The 25,449-nt window shown below is 36.5% G+C and overlaps 1 protein-coding gene across 1 annotated transcript in view; it reads left to right on the forward strand.

Moving 5' to 3' along the window:
* The first annotated feature begins 309 nt into the window (after positions 1-309).
* Positions 310-25,449, forward strand: part of FAP (fibroblast activation protein alpha) — a 73,370-nt gene continuing 48,230 nt past the window's right edge. The window contains exons 1-7 of the mRNA XM_080798992.1: positions 310-648; positions 1,909-2,088; positions 2,418-2,502; positions 18,866-18,964; positions 19,908-20,002; positions 20,950-21,024; positions 22,521-22,573. Of these exons, the coding sequence (XP_080655118.1) occupies positions 2,083-2,088; positions 2,418-2,502; positions 18,866-18,964; positions 19,908-20,002; positions 20,950-21,024; positions 22,521-22,573 (413 nt within the window). The 5' untranslated portion in view covers positions 310-648; positions 1,909-2,082. The remainder of the gene's footprint in view (positions 649-1,908; positions 2,089-2,417; positions 2,503-18,865; positions 18,965-19,907; positions 20,003-20,949; positions 21,025-22,520; positions 22,574-25,449) is intronic.

Below are 25,449 nucleotides of genomic sequence, written 5' to 3' on the forward strand. Positions count from 1 at the left end.
GTTTAAACCAGTTTGAATTTTCCAGAAGTTGAATTTGAATCACCAACCTTCCAAGGAAAAAAATAAACAAAACTAAGTAAACATATTTCAGCCTCAAAATTTCCCCCACACACTCACAGTTTCAACTTAAATTTGTTCCACTTAAAGCACCCCAATTTCTCTATAGAACCCATGAAATGAGTCTCTTGTGGACGCCCACACTTGGCTGCAATCCTAAATGGTCCTCAGACCAGACACATGTCGGTGCATTTTTAATTGCTAAAGCAAATAGTATCCATTTTAATTACACCCTCATCGTTTATTACAGTCACTCTTCAGAATGTGAAGTCTTGGAAATAACACACTAAAAAGTACTTGTGGACTCTGGGGCTTTGGCAGGCTGGGACAGAACTTCTGAGAACATGTTGTGTGAATTTTCCAAAGGAGGCAATCAATCGAGAGGACCCACACGGGAGCTGTTCATTTGGAACCTAGCTGGTGGCGTTTATCTCCGATTTGAGGATCTCACAATCAATGGACGTGCCTGCAAGTATGGAGCATAACATGGGTATTACTCTAAATCATTACTTCAGTTTGTAAAGAGCTGGTCCCATCAACTGCCAAAGAAGGAGGCTCATCTAGCATCCGGGTGGTTACATCTCTCTGCCAGTAAGTGCTTAATGACTCATTTTCCTCAACAGAATTTTCATGAGACTGGAATTCAGGGAGGGATGTCTGGAGAATGTCTGAAAGGAAGTTCGCAAGCCACTGTCCTGCTGTTTGCTGGAGAAAGCCTCCCATGGTAGCCAGACCAGTTGTTTAAAGCAAACAGCAACAGATTTCAGTATTGTTTCCTCATTACCTTTCATGGACAAAGCAAGAAATGTCACCATGAAGTTTGTTTTCATCAGGTTGAGAACATCGTAAACTTCCAGAAAAGAAAATCATTAGTGGAAAAACTAAAGGCAGAGTAGGTTAACAATTGTGTTTCTGTGGAACCATAGAATCTGAGTGTCTTTCACTGAAACCAGCCAGAATACTCCAAGAAATTGTTGTATGTATTTTTAAAAAATTCAGTCAACCATTTTTTTCCTGATCTGTCAGGTCGACCAATTGCTTTGGAATTGTATGGATTTAGCCAAAAGGAAATTTTATTTAAGACTTACCTCGGTTTTCAAATGGTTTTTTATTTGTTTTAGAGGTTTTATAATTACTGAATGGTCTTCTTTCTCAGAATATATTCTGAGATGGAAGCAAAAATATCACTTTTGCAAAGCCATTTCCATTCTTCCAAAGGTCTGCTGGTAAATTATTCTTACTGATCTTTCCATCTTTCTGGCCTGTGCATACACACCTAACCCATACTAAATTTCACCAGATGGCATTTTATTTCTTTAAAGTAAAGCAGTCGTGGGTTTAGACAGTTGAATTTTTAAACTTCTGTATTTACTGAAAGTGCATATGGTGCTATATGGACAAAGAAATTGTGCTGAAAGAAAAACATTTCTGTCCGCAAGTACCTCATAATCTCCCAGAGGAAGAAAAATGTGCAGTTATGTGGTGTATGTCTCACAAAATCTTATCTGGCTTTAATTTTCTTTCTCTGCTAAAAAAAAATAGATATAACTATATTGTGTATACCTGGAAGTTATACTATTTAAAGTTCTTCTTTTGGTTGCAAATAAAAAGGTTACACACAATGCAATCGCTTGCCCAAGTGATCCATGAGTGATTTCTAGAAGAAAATGAAACATAACCCTGAACTTGCTTAAAAAAAAAAAAACAAAAAACTAAAACCTCTGTATGTCAACGTAAGCAGATGTTGGTGTAGAATTTACAAGGATGAGAAGGCTATAAAACCTCTCTTGAGCCACTCACAGTTCATTTCAAGGCCAAGAACGCCCCCAAAATCTGTTTCTAATTTTACAGAAATCTTTTGAAATTTGGCACGGTATTCAAAAGTCCGTGGAAAGAAAAAAACCCTTGTCCTAGCTTCAGCTTCCAACTCTGAAGAGCGACTTGCTTCTTTTCAACGGTTTTCACAGATCCGGTGACCCACGCTCTGAAGTCAGAATTAGCTAACTTTCAAAAACATCTGGAAAAATGAAGGTTAGTATATGCAGCCTCAGGTATTGCTAAAGAAGGAGGACTGGCTGAGTTGAGTTCGATCACAGTTTTCTATTGTTTAGAAGGTGAGGATTTGTACATAAGTATGTACTTCCTGGAGTGGGTTGGGATTGGGAGATTGTTCTAAATATACTGTAGAAACATTTGTCCTTGCAGAGCTGGGAGAATTCCAGCAATTATAGCCAGATCAGTGGAAAACAATCACAGGCTTTGTGGGGAGGGAGAAAGAGGATTTAGGTGTAAACAAAATCTTGCCATTTCTACTATTTAACAGAAACTGTGTATATGTCAATTTTCTCTATTTTATGTAGACATGGTTAAAAATTGTATTTGGAGTTGCTACCTCTGCCGTGCTTGCTTTATTGGTGATGTGCATTGTCTTACGTCCTTCAAGAGGTAAGAATTTTCTCTGATTTGCTCTCCCTGCTTAGGATAGTTCCGAAAGTGCACTAATGCATGGTCACAAGTGATGGACCATTTCCTAAGTGCTTATTTCCCAAAGTAAGTCTGTTATTTCTAAGAAGACATATAAGCTCACAGATATGTTCTTGAGCAACCAGAAATACTGAGGAATTTAAGGCACGAGTAGGAAGAGATTCCCAGTATTACTTCAGCAATAGAAAAACCTAAGCACTATTCCGTATCACCCCCACACCCCCCACAATATCTGCTAAATTGCAAGTTTGGACAGGCCTTTAGAGAAAATATTTTTAACATTGCTTTTCATTATTGGATTGCCTTATGGAAAGTAAAAATAAGTAAGAATAGAAAAGTCACAACAGAACCTATGGAGTTTTGTATTTTGAGACTTTCCAAACATGTACGGAGGCAGTGGCAAAAACAGATCCCAGGAGTGGCTACAGAAAAGGTGAAATTGTTGCTCTAGATGCAGTAGCAATGACAGATCAGATTAGAAGACTATTATCAAGCAGACATTATGTTTACCGATAAGTGCATCCTTTCAGAAGGTTAACATTAATCTCGATTTGCTGTAAGTTGGAAGATACTATGAACTGATATTGGTGCTAGTTTGAATTTAAATTAAGACTCTGTCCACAAATAATCCAGTGGTATTCGGAAAATAGGTTCTTAGGAAACAGTTGATGAAGAGAAGCTCAAATTCTAAAACAGGAAAAAATTATAACAAAAACAGGTCTTGTGCCTTGGGGTCCAGGGAAAGAGGGAAAGTTTGTACTAATAAATGTTAAAGGCTTATGATAGCTAAGGTGGGAAATATTTTTGGTTATACACTTACAGTAAAGGAAGACCAATGGTAAGCCTTTAGCTAAAAAATGATCTGTTGCTTTAAAAAATGAAATATAGAAAAATATTTTGAAAAATTCAAATGCTAGTGGGATTTTCACACAATTACAAAATGGTGAAGTTAATAAGATGAAAGCTGTGTTCTTATATCTTCGCTGTTAATCTTTAGTCCTTATTTCTGCTCTCTGCTGGTGTTCAATGACTCTTAGGCTGCTGAGGTGTGTGTGTGTACATCCCTATTTTTCATGGTTTTTCAAGTTAAAATTGTTTTCAGAGCAGTGTCTCACCTCAGTGGTTTAGGGCCATATTTCCCTCATACCATACGAGTATCTGTCAGGTGGTAGGTTAAGTCTAATTGTATTGAATGCTAATCCATTCAAAATTAACTCTTTGTTTGGAACGAAATTCGCCAGTACTTGAAATCAAAATTTTGCTCCTCAAAAATTAATGTTCTGAGAATAAAAGTGTGTGGAAATTATTGTGAGTTTACCCCATGTCCACAGGCAAGATTGGATTGCAATGGGCACTTTGGAGCTCAAGCCATCATTTTTAATGAGAAACATACTATAGTTATACATTTGTAAAAAGTATGTAAGTATACAGCACTTAGAAATTTGTGTAATTATATACAATCTCAATCCTTACCTTCTTCCCAAGTGTAGACATGTATCGTATGCACATAATACATGTTATAAAGTACATATAGTATAAAATCCCTGTCATTTGTAACATAGTTTTCTGTTTCAACAAACAGGATTATTCTCAGAGCAAAGTAATTTCCTGAAAGAGTCAAATAATCAAATTAACTTCATATGAAATTTTAGTACTCATTGAGCAACAAAAAAATCACTAAAAAGCTGAGAACTGTATCTTTTCTATCGATAATATCATTCTGTCTATTCTAAGTTCGTTGAAGAACGTCTCGAATGCCAGTTGAATAACTTGTACATAGGACTATTCATCACTCCATTTCCTGAGCAGGACCAGGGTTGAAACCCTCCTTCCCACACGTCTGTGTCCAGGCAGCCCTGCTGCTAAGCACATCCTTCTGACTTCCCTCCTGTCTTCACACCCGACTCCTTTCCCAGGTCTGGAGCTTCCCTCTCACCTCTGCCCAACGCCTGGTGAGAACAGCATCTAAGGTACTAAGGCAGGAGAAGGGAAGGAGGAACAGAGAATTCAACGCCAAGTAAGCTTCCAGTTAGCCTTCTCACACTTCCTCAGAAATCCCATTACCTCACATTGGCCTTAGGTGCCCTCAGATTCTTAGCCCAGGATTTCTGCACCAGCGTAAGAACAGTCGTCCTTTGAGAAACCTAAGGACTCACTTAAGAAACCTCGGTTCACTTATTTATTACTGAGGTAAATCCCACCAATGACCTGCCCATCATTGTGCCAGCTGCTGAAGAAAGAAAGGTGCAGTGGTCTAGATATCCTTGTGAAAAGCAAGGTTAAAAACCCACTCTGGAGGCACGGTCATCACCACCGGAGAGGATTTCTGCCATTCCCCACCAGGTCCCAGTGAAAGAACGCAAGAGATGGGCTTTTCCACACAGGGAGAAGGTCCTAGGAAGACCAGCCTCAGTTCTAAAAGAAATGTAGAGGAATTAGGCAGGATTTTAGGAACAAATAGGAAAATATAGTGGTGAAATGAAAAAGATCCATTTAGGTCATCCACATAATAATAAACATAAAGGACAACTGTTTTGGAAACTTCCAAAATTTCCCATTTTTATTTTCACCAAACAGGAAGCACATATGGGTTTCTACTCCTTCGTCCCAGGCCACCCCCTTGACCTCAGTCTACCCCTGTTCCACAGATGTCCTTTCTAGTCTTCTGCCTCTATTCACTTTCTCTTTTCTTCCAAAGCATCGCTTCACTTCCCCTGTGAAGATGCAACCAGGCCGAGAACGGAAACTAACCTCCACACCTTCCCCTTATTTTTGCCAACCCCCAAAATAAATGCACAGATCTTGTTTTAAGAGATTTCATGAGATAAACACAAACACACAAAAAACTGGCATTGGAAAATGACAGATGTTCCAGAATTTCGTAAGTAAATTCTATATGGCCTTCCCTCACAATTTATAGTCTCTCAATTCCTGGATGGGAATTTGTGAAATTTGTGTGTGAAGGGACGTGTAAAAGCACGAACAGCCTTCCCCTTGACTTCTGCTGAGTGCAGAGCTCCCCACATGATGATAAGCAAATGCTCCATAAATATTAGCTGTTATTTTTTACGATTTAACATAAAGTAGTTGCTGAAATAATGACAGCTAGAATTTTATTGTGGTCTTCATCCTAATATACATATGACACAAAGATGGCAAGTAGGCCTCACTCTGCGATGTATTCCAATTTCAACAATGTTCTCAATTCTGAGAGTAGGGAGTTTCACCCCTGTGTATTATTCCTGCTCCTAACCCTCACCTCCTTGGCTCGAAAACAAATATTTTTCAGAAACTTTTGCGTGTAAGGCACTCATACAGGATACTAGCAGCTCTGACGCAAAAACAGGAGAGAAAAAGGAAGTCAGAGATGAGGTAGAGGATAAACCTGAAGGAAAGAAAAAGAAGAGAGGGAATGCAGTGGGGAGCAACTGGGAGTTCTCTTGGGTGGTGCTTCTAGTACCTCTCAGTGAAAGGAGAACCATTGTTAGTACATTGTTAGTCCTCCTCACACTTCCTCAGAAATCCCATTACCTCACATTGGCCTTAGGTGCTCAGATCTCCCTGAAATCCTTTGTTTACTTTTAAACATTTTGCCTTTTACAGTTGTTTTGGGTTTGCAGTGTTTTATACAAATTCCTATAGGTGCTAATTTTTAAAAATCAGAAGATTTCACATAAAATTCTTAGATTTTTGACTCCTCTTTAGATATTAGTTCTGGCAGCATTGGGCCCATGGTAATAGTTGAGAAATATGTGCTATCTTTAGGTGGGCAATGCATTCTCCAGTCTGCCACAGGCCCTACAACTTTGTAATTTATTGTGCTCAAGCCACCACATTCATTTACAATATCTGCCTGGTTTCTAGAAACAGTTGGATTTTTTAAAAATATTTTATTTATTTATTTATTTGAGATAGCGAACAAGAGAGAGCACAACCAGGGGAGTGGCAGAGGGAGAGGAAAAGCAGGCTACTCGATGAGCAGGGCGCCCCGTGTGGGGCTCAATCCCAGGACCCTGAGATCATACCTGAGCCGAAGAGAGGCGCTTGACCGACTGAGTGACCAAGGTGCCCCGAAAGAGTTGGATTTTTAACCCTTGGCCTGGAGGAGGTATATGATTCCTCCAAGGATTGAAAATAACAATCTACTCGATATGAAAAGCCTGAAATGAGCAGCCCAGAGTTATCCAATACCGACAACGTCCTATCCACAGTGGCCCCTAGACATGTCCATTATTTGTCCAGCAATTGTTTGTTAAACACCTTCAAATACCTGCTACCAGTCTAGGACATGAATGGCAAGGTCTCCATCCTTAGGAAAGAGCAGTCTGATAAAAAGCAAGTAAACAAATATATAAGATTTTTCAAATTCCTTGAAGTAAAAGAGAACACCTAGAGTGAAGGTTGTGTTAGACCTCTAGGGCTGCCAGAATGCAGTACCACAGACCGAGTGCCTTCAACAGCTGGCATTTATTTTCTCACGGTTCTGGAGGCTGGAAGTCTAGGATCAGGGTGCGGACAGGTTTGGTTTCTTTGGAGGCTTCCCTCCTTTGCTTGTAGATGGCCACCTTCTTGTTGTGTCCTCACACGGCCTTTTCTTTATGCACACATACTTGTGGTGCCTCTTCCTCTTCTTATAAGGTCACCGGTTATACTGGATTAGGACTCCACTATTATGATTTCATGTAATCTTAATTATGGGCCTCCTTAAGGGCATGGTCTCCAAATACAGCCAGATTGATGGTTAGAGCTTCAGTCTTTGAATTTGGGGGACACAATTCAGTCTGTAATGAAGCTCGTCCAAGAGGCTTCTCTGAGATGGTATTTGAGCTGAGACCTTAAGGACAGGGAGGACACAATCCTCAATGCAGGGATAAATCCTCAGTGCAGAGAAAAATGCAGGCACAAAGTCCCTGAAGCAGGCAAGTGAGTCCAGGGAGCCAAAAAGGTCAAGTTACATAAACAAGTTAACACAGGAAAATATGTACATACATATATATTTACAATTATACACACATATAAAAAATTTATAGTGATTGCTTACTTAACTAGGTAATGCCCTATAGAATTCATTTCAGGAGATATCTGAAACCATAGACAATTTAGATAGAACAGAAATCACTATTTTGCAAGAAGAAATAAGAAATATAATTTAGTATGTCTGCATGTAGAAATCCACTGGTGTAATTTTTGTTATTACTACTATAACCTCAGTTATCACTTTTTGTAAAATAAGATACATGTGAGGCAAAATCATCTTCAAAGGAGATATGAATATGTTTTTAAGGTTTGAAATTTTCCCAGTATCAACATTCAAAACTGTAAAGCAGACTCCCTCAAACATTTTGAGGGTTTTAAGCTTAGTTTTTCACTGTTCTTTTGGAGGAAATCTGGGGAAGTCTGAAGGGTTGAAGAAAAGGTTCAGGAAGTTCACGGCATAAAGGAGCCTTTGAGTTGGGTGTAAATGAATCAACTTTGCAGATTACATTTCCGTAATTTGCACTTGGATTTTAAAATCACAGAAAATGAATCTTGGCAAACTCTCTCCAAGTTTTGCCAAAATCTAAATAATATAGAAAATAATCCCAGTCTTTGGATGAGTCCCATAATGCAGAAGAATTTACCTGTCTCTGATTTCCAAAGCGAATTGTTTTACAACTTACGCAAGAACATCTAGTCATAGACACATCTTGAAAAAAAAAAGTTCTGAATCTCAGACCAGGGATGTGTAATCCGGGATAAAAGTTTTTAAGAATGAGAGACATCAAAATGAGTTTTAAAATACATTGTAATAATTAACATAGTAGGCACAAATTGAAATGAGCTTTCCATAAGATAATCGGATACTAGTCAGTCTTTTGTTTAAAATTTACTCCCTATTTATATGTAGAGGAAAGAACTTATTTTTAATTTCATTATCCTTGTAAAATAACAAAAACTATGTAGTAAAAACTGAATAACTTACAGCTGTTATTAACTTTTATTTCTATTAATCATAAGAATAATATGATTATTTAGCAGCTAAATTAAATTTTTTCATACATACTATGATTTTATACTCAGTAGAAAAACTGATATGATAGAATTCTTTGAAGGAACTGAATAGATATACAATGGAATATTACTCAGCCATCAAAAAGAATGAAATCTTGCCATTTGCAACAACATGGATGGAACTAGAGGGTATTATGCTACAAACATGTCACAAGAAAAAAATTACAGACCAATATATCTTATGAAAATAGATGAAAAAATCCTCAAGAAAATACTAGCAAACCGAATTCAGCAACATCTAAAGGTTTGTATACCATTACCATGTTTACTTTATTGAAAGAATACAAGATTGGTTTAACATTGAAAAATCAATTACTATAATAAACTTCATTAATAGAAAAAAAGGACAAAAACCACATGATTTTCTCAATAGACACAGAAAAAGAATTTAACAAAATCTAGCACCCTTCCATTATAAAAACACTCAGGAGACTAAAAATAGGAGGAATTTCCTCTATTTGATAAAGGACATCTATAAAAAACTTACAGCTACATCACAGTGATAAAAGATACGGTGCTTTCCCCCTAATATTGAGAACAACACAACATTTCTGCTCTCAACAACTTCTGTTCAATATTTTTTGGTGGTTGTACCAGGGAAATTAAGTCAGAAGAAGAAATAAAAAGTACCCAGACTGGAAAGGAAGAAATAAAACTATTCCTATTTGCAGATGACATAATCTGGTTTATAGAAAATCTCAGAGAATTCACCAAAAAACTATTCAAACTAATAACAACTTTAGAAAAGTTACAAGACACAAAATCAATATATAAAAATCAATTACAAAAACAAAACAAAAATAAATAAATAAAGACCACCCCCCCAAAATCAATTGCATTTCTATACATTAGCCATAAACAATACAAAAAGATATAATAAACAGAAAAACATCCTACATTAACTTAATAATCAGAAAACTAAATATTTTTAAGATGCCAGTACTCCCTAAATTTACCTACAGCTAACTATAATTCTTAAATGTTGTTCTTACCCAAATCCCAAACAACTTGCAGAAATTGACAAGCTGAACCTAAAATTCGTATAGAAATGAAAAGGACCCAGAATAGCTATCTTGAAAAAGAACAAATTTGGAGGAATCACACTTGCTTATTTCAAAACTTACTACACAACTTACATAATCAAAGTAGTGTGGTGCCTGCATAAGAATACACATATAGATCAATGGAATACAATTTAGAGTCCAAAACTAAAGCCATATATATATATATATATATATATATTTATATATTTATATATTTATATTTATATATATATATTTCATAGATTTTTTTTTTGTAAGGGTGCCATAACAATTTAATGGGGAAAGTATTTTCAACAAATGGTTTTAGGACAACTGGATATCCACACCCAAAAGCAATGACAACAACAACAACAACAAAAACCATGCTAGACTTCCTTCCTCACACAATACATAAAAATTAACTCAAAATGGATCAGACTTAAATGTAAGAGCTAAATCTATAAAAGTGTTTTTTAAAGATTTTATTTATTTATTTGAGAGAGAGAGAAAGAGAGAACATGAGTGGGGTGAGGGGCAGAGGGAGAAGCAGACTTCCCTCTGAGCAGAGATTCCCAATGTGGGGCTTGCTCCTGGGACTCCAGGATCATGACCTGAGCCAAAGGCAGACACTTAACCTACTGAAGTACCCCTAATCTATAAAAGCGTCCCTCAATCTACTAAAGTCTTAAAACATAGTAATGAATCTTCGTGTTCTTGGGTAGTCAGTTTCTTAGATATGACCAATAGCACAAGCAACAAAAGAAAATGTACATACACTGAACTTCATTGAAATTCAATGCTTTGGGTTTACAAAGGATACCATCAAATAAGTGAAAGGAATACCCACAAAATGGGAAAAAAATGTTTGCAAATCATATATCTAATAAGGGACTTGCACCTAGAATATATAATCAAAAATAAAATCAATAATAAAAAAGCAAATAACCCGATTTATAAATGGACAAAGGATAGACATCCCCCTCAAAAAAAGGCGTACAAAGGTATAAAAGGTACACAAATGACCAATAAGCACAAGAAAAGATATTTAGCATTTTTAGTCATTAAGAAAATGTAAATCAAAACCTGAATGAAATACCAGGAATGAAGTTGTAGGTGGAGCAATTAGGTATCCATTATAGTCTACCGAGTGAGAAATGGCTTGGCCTTGGGGGTGCAATAGAAACGAAGAAAAGCAGACAGAGGAGAGAGAGATTTTTGAGACTGATTTGGGTCTTGGGTGTTGGACAAAGGTAGTAAGTTATGAGGGGGGGTCAAGGATAACTCCCAGGTATTTGAGTTGAGGAACTATATGGATGATAGTGCCATTAACTTAGAGAAGTCTGGAGGGACAGCATGGAATTCTTTTAGTCTTAACTTTCAACATATTGATTTTGAAATGCCCAAGAGGTGTGCAAGCAGAGATGTTAAGGAGGAGGTTTAATAGACAGGTCTGAAATCCAGAGAAGAAATCCAGTGGGGGTCAGGTGTAGCAGCGACGGTGGAGGAGATTCAGCCCAAGGGTATGTAATAGAAATCCTGGGAGAGTGAAATGGCTGAGGAAAGTAGTTCTTCTTCAGACCCCAAGAACACCAATATGAGCCACACCAAAATCGAAAGTAGAGACTAGAGGAAACTGAGCTGGCAAAGGAGACTGAGTGAGCCTTCAAAAATAGACAAGGTTTACTTTTACCTTCAGGGTCACCCAAATGATCTACTGCTCCTGTTCTTTTTTTTTTTTTTTTAATTTTTTATTTATTTTCAGCGTAACAGTATTCATTGTTTTTTCACCACACCCAGTGCTCCATGCAATCTGTGCCCTCCCTAATACCCACCACCTGGTTCCCCCAACCTCCCACCCCCCGCCCCTTTAAAACCCTCAGGTTATTTTTCAGAGTCCATAGTCTCTCATGGTTCACCTCCCCTTCCAATTTCCCTCAACTGCCTTCTTCTCTCCATCTACCCTTGTCCTCTATGTTATTTGTTATGCTCCACAAATAAGAGAAACCATATGATACTTGATCTCTCTATACTGCTCCTGTTCTTATGCATTATGTTGACCATATCTGCTCATCTTCAAAGCTTTAGAGATTTTGAAAAAAATGCCAAAATCAAAATAACATAGCACAGGACACCTGGGGGACTCAGTCAGATAAGCATCTGCCTTCAGCTCAGGTCATGATCCCAGGGTCCTGGGATCGAGTCCCACATTGTTGGCGGTGGGGGCGGGGGGGGGGGAGTCCTTGCTCAGCAGGGAGCCTGCTTCTCCCTCTGCCTGCTGTTCTGCCCGCTTGTCCTCTCTCTCTCTTTCTGACAAATAAATAAATAAAACCTTTAAAAAATAAAATAAAATAACATAGCACAACAATCACATAATACACAAATGGACTTTAAAAAACCTGACAATTCCTTTGACTTATGTTGTACACTGTTATTTGTAGAAAGAACCATGGAAAATGCTTTCAGAAACTGGGAGCTATTACATTCTTCAGTCACCTCTTTGCTTTGATGAACCTCAAATCGCCTCATTTTCTCTTAACCTACATTTTGAGGTGTAATTATTCCAACCTCTTGCATGTTGCTTGGTTCTTGACCTTACTTCTGTGTTTGTTTTCTTCTTCTGTTGTTTTTGACGTGTGCTTTCACTTTAAATCACAATATAGTGATAAAAGACCAACCTCTAAGATCAAATGGAGTAGATTTAAACTCCATCTCTGTTATGTATTAGGCAAGTTACTTTACTTCTCTGATTTCCACTTCCTAATCCGTAAAATGGTGTTAATAAGAGTACTTATGTCTAAGAGTTGCTGTGAGACTGGTCCGTGTAGCGTGCTTGTTACTTATAAGAACTTGGTAAATTATTACTGATCTAAAGATGCCTCGGATCTATTTTGTTCAGAGTTGTCAGCCTTTGCTGAAATATAATATTAGTTTGTAAGTAGTATATCTCACACCCTAGTATTTTCTACACTTGTGCTTGTGGCAGTCATTCCATGTGATGAGATGGCTGGAGTTCACGCCTTCTCCCAGAGAGCATCTCTGCGGAGCCCACAGAAGCACAGGTGTGGTGTGCCTGGGAGCTCCAGTCACCTTCTCTGAGGTGGCTCGTAAGCATCGCTTCCAAACCGAGTTCGAGAGTGAGAACAAAATGACCTGCCAGCTATTTGTGTGCCCCACTTAATAAACCATATTTTCTCATTTAGTTTATGATGGATATTAGAGCTAACATCAGATGTCAGCTGATGTTATTTTTCAGGACTGGAAAATTAAATGATAGAAATAAAAACAGAATTTTAATAATGAATACACAAAGTTTTAAGAAAGAGTTCAGAAAATAGTGAATCACTACTTATGAATCATTTCTGTGAATTGTCATTTCTTGGATTTGTAATTGAAATAATTTTCAGCATTGCTTTAATAAGTTGAAAATGCAAATAATTAAAGTACAGTTCATTAGTGTTTAGGCAGTGTATGAGTAACTTGTGCTAAAGGGGCCAAATTGAATTTAAGGGCACTGTCAGGAATTCGGTATTAATCAAGTGAATGTCAGTTACGTGTAGAAGAGAGATATGCATTCAGAATTCATTTGTGCTTCTGCTCAGTTATTTAAAGTTAAAAAATTATGGATGTCAAAACTAAACTTCCAGAACAATTGGAAGATTATGTTTCAAATTAAAACATTATTTGGAAAAGGGCATGGAAATCTATTTATTTATTCCGTAACTATTAGTGGAATATTTTTCAAGTGACTGGAACTTGTTTAGTGTGATTGATGCCATGGAGTGGCCCTTTACACTGACTTACACACGTACCCACACATTAAACCACTAGACAACAATGACCTCTCTGCTTTTCCTGCACTCTTCCTTTAATCTAATCTGGGGCAGAATCTGTCTCCTTACCTTTTCTTCATTCTTCAAGGATCAGCAGAAGGAATATACCGAAAGAAGAGTCCATTTGGACAGAGCCTCAAAACAATGAGCAAGAGGACTAAATAGGGGCAGAAATGTTAAGGAGGACCATTAACATCCCTTGAAAGCCATGATCGACACTTGGTTATAGGGTGTCTGTGGATTGGTATGGAGGCCAACCCCACCCATGTACCAGGATTTTATAGGCAAAGAGAGATTTCACTGATAGGCACAAGAGTTCACTGAATCAAGTAGATTCAATGAAATCACTAAACTGCAGAATCATCAACTGGGGGGCTTGGTAAAAATAAAAGCTATCAGGGTCTCAAGGCCTAGAGGATTCCAGACCAATAGGTTTGAGATAAAGGCTAGGAATCTGTTTCTCAAAAAACACTCCAAGTGACTCCAAGGACTAATTTTTTTATACATTCTGTAAGTGAAGACATGTCCAGGTAGAAGACTATATATATGAAATTCACAACATGGACGTAGGTAAAGAGTAAGGGCAGGCATATTTTTGTGGGAGAATTAATGAAAGTAAGTTAACATAAAATCTGTTCAGTTAATTTATTTCTTGATTCAACAAACATTTATCATGCTCCCACTCTATGCCAAGCAGTGTCCTGGCTACTGGGCATATAAGAGACAGAAAAACCAAATACAGACTACTGTCATAGGTAAAGACCTAATGCCTCATGCAGCTCGCATAAATATAGTGATGAAACGGTTCATGTACAATAAATTTAGGAAAGTATTGAGTAGCAATAACCCAATGGCATTTTCATAGAGGCCAATGGAAGGTCATTTTCTGCTGGTAGCTGATATAGGGTTTAACACTATAGTGTAGTGAAACATAATCATGTTTATGGTCTTTCTAGATGTGCAGAGAACCAAAATTTGGATTGGAAATTCTGAGTAAACTTCATGTTTGATAACTCATAATATGTGACCTAATGCAACTTCTCAGAACAGATATGTTACTCCATTGCATTGATGAACACTTAGTCATTTTCAGGAGAAAGAAAAGAATGCCTAAATTTATATTCTTCCCATTTGATTTGGTATTACTCTAGTCCCAGCCTGGCTCTGGCATAACCACACTTTCCAAGCCCTGGCTACAGCACAGGTGAGGTTAAGAGTAATTGCCTACCCTAAATCTGTGCTATGAACTTAACTTGTTTCCACATCAGTATAGCTGGCTCCTCTGGATATGTTTTCTGTGCCTCCACTCGTCTTTTGTTGGATGTTGGTGGAGCTTATTATCATTATAGTAATCAGTAGTATAATTAATACATGTTTAAAATTGATTTTCAGATATTTTGAGTCATAATAGGACATATGCTAAGTTCTATATATAGATCATTGGCATTTATAGCTACTAGGCACCCATTTAAAATAAATGACTAAGTAGGAAGTAATACTAAATACACATTCATGTAACTTTCCTGGATAATCTGAATTAGAAGTTCTGACAGTGTACGTAACAAATCCCTAAAATCTTTTTGAGAATTCTGACAAGGATCAGCATATTTGTTAATGATATGAAGAGGAAAATGAGTAGGTATTCTAAAAATAATTTGAAATCTAGTTTTTTAACAAATTTCATGTATCCATATATGTGATATTAGTACTAAGTCTATTTATGATCATAATTGTGGTATTTTCATTTACGGAGCCAGAAGATGACCAAAATGTTCAAGCCCAACTGATGAATATCATGATAGTAATTATATATACTAATAGTCTAATCAGAAACAGTATTTCCCTTACTGTGATTTTATTTTATTATTTTAAAAAAAGATTTTATTTATTTATTTGAGAGAGAGCATCCACAAGCAGGGACAGCAGCAGTCAGAGGGAGAGGGAGAAGCAGACTCCCTACTGAGCAGGAAGCCCGACTCGGGGCTCAATCCCAGGGCCCTGGGTTAAGCAGATGCTTAACCGACTGAGCCACTCAGGCACTCCTCCCCTTACTGTGATTTTAGTACATATTTAAAAACAAAAACATTTCCAGTGGTCAAATGAGTGTTTGGGAAACACCGATCAAGAATATTTGGTAGGAGGTTGGGCAAAATGGGTGAAAGGGAGTGGGAGATACAAGCTTCCAGTTATAGAATGAATAAGTCACAGGAGTAAAAGGCACAGCATAAGGAACGTAGTGAAATTGTAATAGCGAGGTATGGGGACAGATGGTAGCTACGCTTGTGGTGAACATAGCATAATGAATGTATAAACTTGTTGAATCACTATGTTGTACACCTGAAACTAATGTAACACTGTATATCAACTATACTCAGATTTTTTAAAAAGGAAAAAATATGGAAAGAATACTGATAAGTCATGATAATAGCAAAAGCTGACATTTATTCACTGGTTACCATGTGCCAAGCATAGAGCTAAATGTTTCGTTTCAATTAGCTCACTTAATTTAACCTTCTAGAGAAATGAAGATTAACTGCTATGAATTTCTCAATTAAGCATAATTGCAAGTAAGGAAAATTACATGCAAAGATATTTAAAGAGGAAGATCTATTATGTAAGTCATTCACCATAATCAAAGCATAACTTACGCCAGACAAAAAAGTAAATAAACAAAAGCAAATAAATAAGCCGCCAAGGTTATATTTATTTATTGAATCGGATATCAAAAAAGTTCTCTAAAAAACAATTATCTAGGAATTTTTTGGTATTCACCATAAAGGGATTCACTAAATTGAAAAGTTTTCATCTGTATGTTCAGGACTATGTAGACGTAAATTAAATGTATCTCAAAAAGGAAAGTAATTTCCACTGCAAACAGTGTTAGAATTTCCCCTTAACTATATTAGAAACAGATTGCAATTTCTTTTAGAAGAGGTAAGTAAAATTTAATTAAAATACTTCACAAGTATTCTAATGTTATTATAGTCAAATGGTCTTTTATTCATTGAATAGCAATTATAAAATCAGTGATATAAATTTTACACAAGACCATTTAATTAAAGAAAGAACTTTTATTATGAATAATGGTATGACATGTACAACCTTACTTAGAATTTAAAGAGAATATAAGAAGATGAATATCTTAAAAAATAGAACAACTTAATGTTATTATTTAGTGTCTAGTTGCAAAAGGGCTTACCAGCCACCTGCGTTCTTATGGCCACCAGAATAATTTTTAGTAAATGAAGAAAATAATTCAGGGTCCTAATTAAGCATATGGAGCACACATACATCAATATGAATCAGTTAAAATAGAAGAAGATGCTATTATCCAGGTGGTCAATTAACTCTTATCACATGGTTGTACATTTATGTAATTGCAAGCTTATAAAGCACGCCGAGTCTCAAATTTCAAAAGCTAGTGTGGTAGGACTGGAAGTATTATGACCATTTTCTAGTCCAGTCCTTTATAATATTACAGGTAAGCAAGCAGTGATGCCAGAGATTGACTTATCAAAGCCCTAAAGGGTATTAGTGGTAGAATGATCCTATAAAAAAGAGGGCATAAATCTCATCCAACCATTCATCCATTCATCCATCCACCCATTCTTCATTTCATGTGTTCATTCATTCAACAAGCATCAATTAAATGCTCATTATGTTGTAGATACTCGGGATGTGATGGTGAGCAAGACTAGACATGGTCCCTGGCTTATGATAATTATTTTGAGGATACAGTGGAAGGTGGAGAAATATTAATAAAACAATCACTCAAATACATAAAGATTACAAATCAAGACAAATGCTTTAAAAAAAAAAAAAAAAGAACATGATCTGTGGTAACGTATAACAAGGGAACCAATTCTAAACCAGAGGGTCAGAAGGAGTTTCCCAGAGAAGTGACCTTATATTAAACATTAGAGCCTGAATAGAAGCAATGAGAGGGGAGAACATGGAAAAAAGAAGAAGCCCTGGAGAAAGAAATGAGTATCTGAAGAACAGAAAACCCAGTATGTTTGGACTCTAAAAGGAAATGAGAGAGAGGCAAGAAAGGACAGGAGGGCCATCCCGAATCAGCTAGGGTCTACAGTTTGGACAAACATTTTTGGTCTTTATTCCAAGAGTTATGGAAAGCTGTGAGAGAGTTTAACAGGAGGATAAAGTTACAGCTCTCATCTTCAACAGTTTTATTTTTGCATGGGCAAATACCAGATTCACAAAAGCTATTCAAGGTATAGGACATTTTTCTAAGTTTTGGTTCTGTAAGTGATGCCCTAGAGAAGGGGTAGGGTGGGAGGGATGGAGAATGGCAATATGGATATGAAGGAGGATTGGAAGTTGGTTGCCATACTATCCATCTGGCGTATCTGACTGTTTAGGAGCTCTATAATGAATGTGTTCTGAGAATAGAGTCATGTTTGAAAAACACAATTGTTTTGGAAGATTCAAATATAGGTGAAATTTGCTTGTGGTTTGTGAGCTACCTTAGGTGAGGTTTTATATGGCAAACCTCTACTTCTAGAATCTTTAAGATCATCTGTATAGATGATGTGGCTTTTCTGTTTTGTTTTGTTGTTTTTTTTTTTTTTTTCCGGCCCACTTTCTCTTTATAAAAATCCCAGTCAGGATAAGAAATTATCTAGGTTCATTCATGCTTCCTCTCTTGAGATGTCTGGAGGTACAGATTTGGGCTGATTGCTTCTGACTGAAGGAGATGCTAAAATATGTTGTTGATAAATCGGTAGCAATCCAAGCCAAGCATCTATGACAAAATACAATGAACTGCTTAAAAGACTAGGTTTTTAGGCTAGTCTGCAATCTCAGCTTTACAAGGTTTAGAGTTGTTGGATCATCATCTCATCTTTTTTTAAAAACCTCTGACAACTCTGCATTGCCTGAATAGCATCCCGGCTGCTCAGCATGGCCCTCTTAGATGCCCTCATAGCCCTTCCAGGCAAGGAAGCTGCCTCTCTAAGCCTTCATTAGCCTGTCCATCAAGGAGATAACACTCACAGATCTTAAGACAGGAGTTAAACAAGTGTTTACCAATGGCAAATACTTTCTTTTCTTTTTCTCTTTTCTCTCTCTCTATCTCTCTCTCTTTTTTTTTTTTTTTTTTTTTTTGAGAGAGAGAGCAGGCATGCTCTCCTCAAGCGGGAGGGGGAGGGGCAGAGAGAGACGGACAGAGAGAATCTTATGCAGGCTTCACACTCAACATAGAGCCCCACTTGGGGCTTGATCTCACAACTCTGAAATCATGACTTGAGCTGAAACCAAGGGTCAGTAGCTCAACCCACTGAGCCATCCAGGTGCCCGGACAGGCTTTTCATTACATGAGACAGAACAAATGAGAGTCAGGCTCAGGATTTATTTAAGTTATTAATCATCTTTTTTGTAATAATGTTTCCGTTTCTCCCAAAGTTCATGACTCTGAAGGAAGTACAGCAAGAGCACTCACACTGAAGGATATTTTAAATGGGACATTTACCTATAAAACATTTTTTCCAAACTGGATTTCAGGTGAGTGAATTACTTATTTACCTTTGGGGGTTTAAAAAAAAAATGTGTTTTTTGTTTTTATTTTTAGTGCCAACACATCTCTATGGTAACCGAAGCTACATCAATTGAAATGAAAAGAAAGAGCAGTTACTTAGATAAGTCAAATGGCCACCAAACACCTTTGACAGAACCATTTGGACTGCATTTGCCCAATAGTAGGGATGCCAGTTGGAGTTTCGGCAAGAAAGTAGGAGTTGGGAGTGCATTGCTAGAATGATCTGAGCATGTTGTATTGTTCTTCAGAATGGGAGACATGCACCTATTTAGGAGAGGTCATAAGAATTTTACCAAAAGAGAACTTCCATTGTAGATCTGGATAATCTGAGAAATGGACAAATCCCACCCTGACCAAAAAATTTTCCCAGGCCTTAACATTGATATTTTCATATAAGTTTCCAAAATAAGACATTGTCAAATAAGTCTAATCAAACAAACAGTAAGGTCGACTAAGTTGTTCATGACATTGTAGTTTATATCTAAGTACAACTAAACAAATCTGAATATTTTAATTTTTCTCTTCAGGAAATAAAATGCACATCAAATGGGTTTTACACTAAATCAAACACAGTCCAAATGTACTGTATTTTTTTGTTGTTGCAAAACAAACATATCATTTTAAACTAGTTTATCTTCTTTGTAACACGGAGAAAATTTTATTCCCAAGCACCCCGGACTGGTCATAATAGGGCAGCTACTGGTAAACATGACATTTTTGTGGAGAATAGAAAAGAGCATTCCTTCCTCCCTTCCACTGTCAACTTCTTATTTTAAATCATACAAAGAAATGCCCTGGGCAAGGAAGAAAAACAAAGTAAATCTGTGAAATAAGAGAGGTTTCTCTTCTTGTAAATGTATTTCCTATTAAGGGAGATCATTTCAAGTTTGTTTTCCTTCTTGTTTAAAGGACAAGAATATCTTCATCAGTCTACAGATAATGATATAGTATATTACAATATTGAAACAGGAGAATCATATACCATTTTGAGTAATGCCACCATGGTATGTATCCAGCAACTCCTTCCTCCAGAAAAACTTTGCCATCTCTTCACTGATCAAGGACCAGAGTCCAAATTCTCAGCACTTGATCTGGACCCGACTGCCTTCTCGGCTCCATCTCCCACTAAATTCTCAAATTCTCTCTTCTAGTCACACTAGACAACTGCCCTTGCCTCCTCTCAATCACCTAGCATCTTTATTTCTCTGTGGAAAAAGTGTAGCAAGAAACAAGCGTCAAGAACTCAGTCCTTACAAGAGGCAAACCAAGGCTCCCATCCGGGTTCTTTCAATTCCCTAGTCATGGAAAATTACATAAGGTTCCTCACTATACCAGCCACGGTGTGTCTCATTTTTCTCTCTCTAAAGAGTAGGAAGAATAATCCCTCTCTGGGTTACTGTAAGAGGTAAGTGATGTAACATTTGAATGTGGTCGGATGGCGCCTAACAAGGATTACATGCTCAATAAACAAGAGTGAGGAAATGTAGGTGCATGCTGTTCTCTCCCCTCGGCTCTCAAACCTCCTGCTTTCTCCACCCTCAGAAGCCTGCTAATGTTTTAAAATCAAGCTCAGATGATACTGTCCTCCTCTGTGCAATCAATAGTCCTCTCATTTGGATTTAAATGCTTCTTTTTTTAATACTTTTGCAATGCTGTATTTGTATCTCTTTAACAGAACTTTCTAATTTGCAATACATTACTTATTTTCAAGCTTAACATCTTAAGAGTCTAGAAATCACAGAGTATGTCCTATTTCTCACATCGTCCTCCCATAGTGTTCAATAAATGTCTTTGTATACAGTAAGTACCATGTAAACGTTTTTAAAAATTACATTGAAAGCATATGTACGTAGGAGTATATCAGTTATATGATATCCTTTTAAAAATACACATTTACATGGGTCTGGGTATTTTTTTTTCTGTATTCTAATCAACTTCTTTATAATTTCAGAAAAGTGTGAATGCTTCAAATTATGGCTTATCACCTGATCGGCAATTTGCATATCTAGAAAGTGATTATTCAAAGGTATGGACTATTTAATTTGGGTATATCTATGTCTCTTACTAATCCACAGTTTGGCTTATAAAAGTGAGAGGAAGTAAGAGTACATTTTTATATCTAAATATTCAAGAAGTTAATGTGGATTCTCGACGAGTCCCCAAAACATAACTGAAACATATCCAAATATTCAGAATTTGGTGTATTTATTTGGCTATCATCCAGTAATAGAAACTACTTTCCTGCGGGGTGGGGGGTATGCTGCATTTTGGGGCACTGATATTTGTCAGAAATGGGAGAATTATACTTGTATTTCTAAATCTATTTGATTTCATACATCATTAGTTAATTCTCACATATTTTGATCTTGTGAAAGTTTATTATTATTGAAAATGGGAAAATCAAGGTGTAGCTTATTTAATTCACTACCTCAAATAAGATAATATACAAGCAGTGGTAGACCAGGGTTTAAATCTCTGGTCAAAAGCCTGGAGTAGGAGTATCCCACTAAACCATAACCATTTACCCTTACTTAATTTCTCATTCCTGAATGAAGTTATAGAGGGAAATAATTATCTTATTTTTTTCTAATTATGCAACATCAAGATAATTATTTTTTTGCAAGGAAGCAAAAGAATTTATTATCAAATTAAACTTCAAGTAATTACTTTTAGATAGACAAAGTAATTACTTTTAGATAGGTAACTGCCATTTTTCATATCCATTGTGAGATGTAAAACTCTCTTAATATACAGAATGAATAGTTAAACTTTCCTCTCCCCAGCTGTTCTGTCTGCTGATTATTTTCCAATGGACCAGATCCTGGTCACTAGCAATCTTTAGGAAGACACGTTTCAACCAGTTGGAATTTCTTTGCCAAGAGTTTGAAAGCTCTTTTGAGAAGTAAAATCCAAAATGATACTTGTATTATTCACTAATCACAGGACAAATATACTTCATGAGAAAAAGAGTAGGTTTTTTTTTTAGGAGGAATTATAAACTACATATCTTCTCTTTATTTTTCAATTTCTATTATTTTTTAAAAGTATTATATTTGAACAAGGCAAACATTTTGTAACAAAACTCTGTGTTGATTGAAATTCTTTACCTGATTTTAGAGGTTATCATTGTAATGAACACAGGTGTAGGGTAATCCTTATGGCCATGGAGATCATAGTGGTTTCACTTCAATCAAGGTAAAGCATAAAAGGAAAATTCTTAGGAGACAGTGTGTCAAAGAAAAGCTTTTTATATTAAGAAATGTCTTCGGATATGCTTTTTATGGAGTGAGGGTTGAATCACTGCTGAGATTAGTTTTGGAACTTAGACAAACAGCACAAAAGTCCACAGTAAAACTCTTTAAATGAAGACTCTTTTGGAATTGAAACATATCCTTCCTGGTGCCTTGTGAAAATTGTCATCTTATAATTTCGATTCTTGAGTTGAGTGATTTGTGATGATACATTACTAACATAAGCTTTTTAAGAATTGTAATTTGTTTTCATATCTCTTCTCTCTGACAGCTTTGGCGATACTCTTATACAGCAACATATCACATCTATGACCTCAATCATGGGTAAAATTTCATGATTTCATGTCTATTTATTCATACTACTTACATCTATTATAGTTTTCAACCTAAATTCTGATTTGAAATTAATACAACATTATCTTGTTACTGATCTTAGTTTCTTACTTCTTTACAGTGTATGTGTACCCATACAACTTAAGAAATTTAAAGAAATATCGTTATGGAATATTTACCTATTTTTATTTGAATAATATTTTGTATTTGCACACACAACGCAGTTTTATTTTCACTACTTCAGAACTCCCATTAATGAAAGTAAACGTATGTGCTGAAAGTACAAACACAGGCATGGGAATGATACATTACTTTCTGGAGGGTAGCTATTTCATTGGAAGGAAGAAGGGAAGGAGATGCAAAAGTTGTACCTCAACACATAATCCATTAATTGTTTTCAAATTAATTGTTTTTAAAATTGCAAAATGTAAATATGTCTTAAATTTAGGTTGTAGATAAGTTGTCATCTACTTATATTATTTATTTGTAATGTTTAACTATTGAAATATTTGCAATTTAAAAGAAAAAAAAAAGGACTGAGTAGGTAGGCAAAAGACCTAGGGAAAGAATTCCTGGCAGAAGGAATAACGTGTAAAGGCCCAAAGGGAGGGGAGAGCATGGAGTGTTCCAGAAACTCAAAGTAGGTCAGTTCAGTTGAAATTGAAGAAGGGCAGGCTGACTAGTGAGAGGTGGTGTTAAGGTTAGGAAGGAGCTGGGGCCAGGAAGCAGGGGCCAAATAATAATGAGGAAACCATTAAGAAGAGTTTAGATGTTGTTCTGATGACAATAGGGAATCACTGAAGAGTTTTAAATGGGAAATGACATGATCAGATTTACACTTTAGAAAAATCACTCTAAGTATGGACAATGAATAGGTTTAGTTATTCATCTTAATGTGATATCCTATTGCTGTTATATAAAAGAGAAAAATAATTATATGGCTTGAAGAGGTATTGAAAAATTTTATGGTCTATTTCCTCTTTTGTCCAGCAAGAGTAGAAAAATTCAAAAAAAAAATTCTACTTGTTTTAAATGTTCAGAAAAGAATAACTCTGACCTTAAACGGTCAAATTAAAAAATAGGAACTGCTACATAAAGTAGAATCTGAACTCATTTAATGTACTCTGAGTGTTTCTTGTCTGTATCCACATCATCACCAAATTCAAAAAGTATTTGTTAAACACCTACTATGTGAAAAGCATATGTGGGAGAGACACACATGAACTTAAGACACTAAGCCTACTTTCAAGAAAACTTGAAACTAGTGAAGTGAAAACCTCACTCTTAGATCAGCACAATTTCTTAAGGCTTTAAACATTTCCTTTTATTTCTTTTAGTTATTTTGAAATTCTCCATGTCCTATCTCTGTTAAGGCTCAACAAATTAAACAGTTCCAAAAGAAGATGACAATACTAATATTTTAATTATGGCTTATATAAGCTTTATGGCCCAGAATCATTTTAAATATTTAGCTTTTGTGCAGTGAGTTCAGTAATAACAGTCCTTCTTTCCTTCTTTCTTTTCTCTTTCTTTCTTTTCCTTCTTTCTCTCTTTTCTGCACAACTATCTAATTTTCCAGACTGTGTTTTTTTTTTTTTTTTAGTCAGGTAAATATAGCATAATTTAGGAAGTGACAGATGAAAAATATGCTGGGATTCAAGGCAAGACCACAAAGCACTAATTTCAAGTTTTCTATGTGCCTCTGAAGAGTCTATAAAAATCTACCACAGAGCAAGTAAAGATGCTTCTGGTTTCAAGCATAGGAAGGAGTACTAAGAAGATGACAGCCTTTGTAAGCAGCCTCCTCCACTTTCTCTCATAGTGTTAGTTATTTAGAAAACAGAAAATGGCAGCTGCGGTGACGTGACAGTCATGAAGAGACTGTGTGCTGAGATTTTTCAGCTTGGCGCTGGCTGCATGCTTGCATAGATGATTCCACAGCATATGGAAACCTAAGACACCGTTACAATGTCAAAGGTAGCATGAACCCTGGCTTGACACAGAACTGTAAGCAGGTGAAGAATGTCTTCTTTTCTGGATCATTCCTTTGCCTGTGCCCTATGTCTTTTAATAGATTCTGGCCCTTCCTTCTGCTGCTTGTCAACTGTCCTCTGGCAGTCAGGCTTCTCGCTGCAGCACCAATGGTCTCTCTCTTCCACGGACATTGCTCTTTTTGCCATCGAACCTGACCTACCCATTTTCCCTCACAGTTTGTTAGGCCTCAGGCTTCATGACCAAAGAAGTTACTTCAAAGTCACAGGTGTCCAAACTTTAAAAGAATGAGAAAAGTAGAAATGTCAGGCATATGTTAAATCCGGTTGAAGTTAGGTTTTGGAGGGGGAGGCCAAAGAGTCTTTCTTCAGGTTCCTCTATTTATATATGGTTTTGTGTCTCTATAAAAGCGTTCTTAACAAAACCATTGATGCAATCTTCAACAAGATAATAGTTAAAACTCAAGCATGGCATCCTATGAGTCTTTAGCACTTGTAAAAATCTGAACACATTCTTGTTGAAGAACCACAAAGTCTCCTCAGTGCAAGTTAGTCAATTGAGTATTTGCAGGGTGACTCTAGGCATCAAAGTGAGATTTGGGGCCAATAAGATATTTGAAATTTCCCCATGGGTGGAGAACTTTGCAAGCTTAAGGCATACTGCCCAGTGTATGATCTGTTTTTCAGTTTAGCTTGAGATCAGATGTTCCTTTCCTTTTCTGATTTCAAGTCAGATCCCTGGGGAGATTGTCAAATGGCATCTTATTTTCAAAAATTTGAAATGCATATGCATTCACAGAGATGGGGGTTGTAAATGAGAATGTGGAAGAGTACATATTAAACTTCAGCACAATTATAGCATTTGAGAGCTGGAAG

This window comes from Martes martes, assembly GCF_963455335.1.
Source record: "Martes martes genome assembly, chromosome: 3".
In the NCBI taxonomy this organism is placed as follows: Eukaryota; Metazoa; Chordata; class Mammalia; order Carnivora; family Mustelidae; genus Martes; species Martes martes.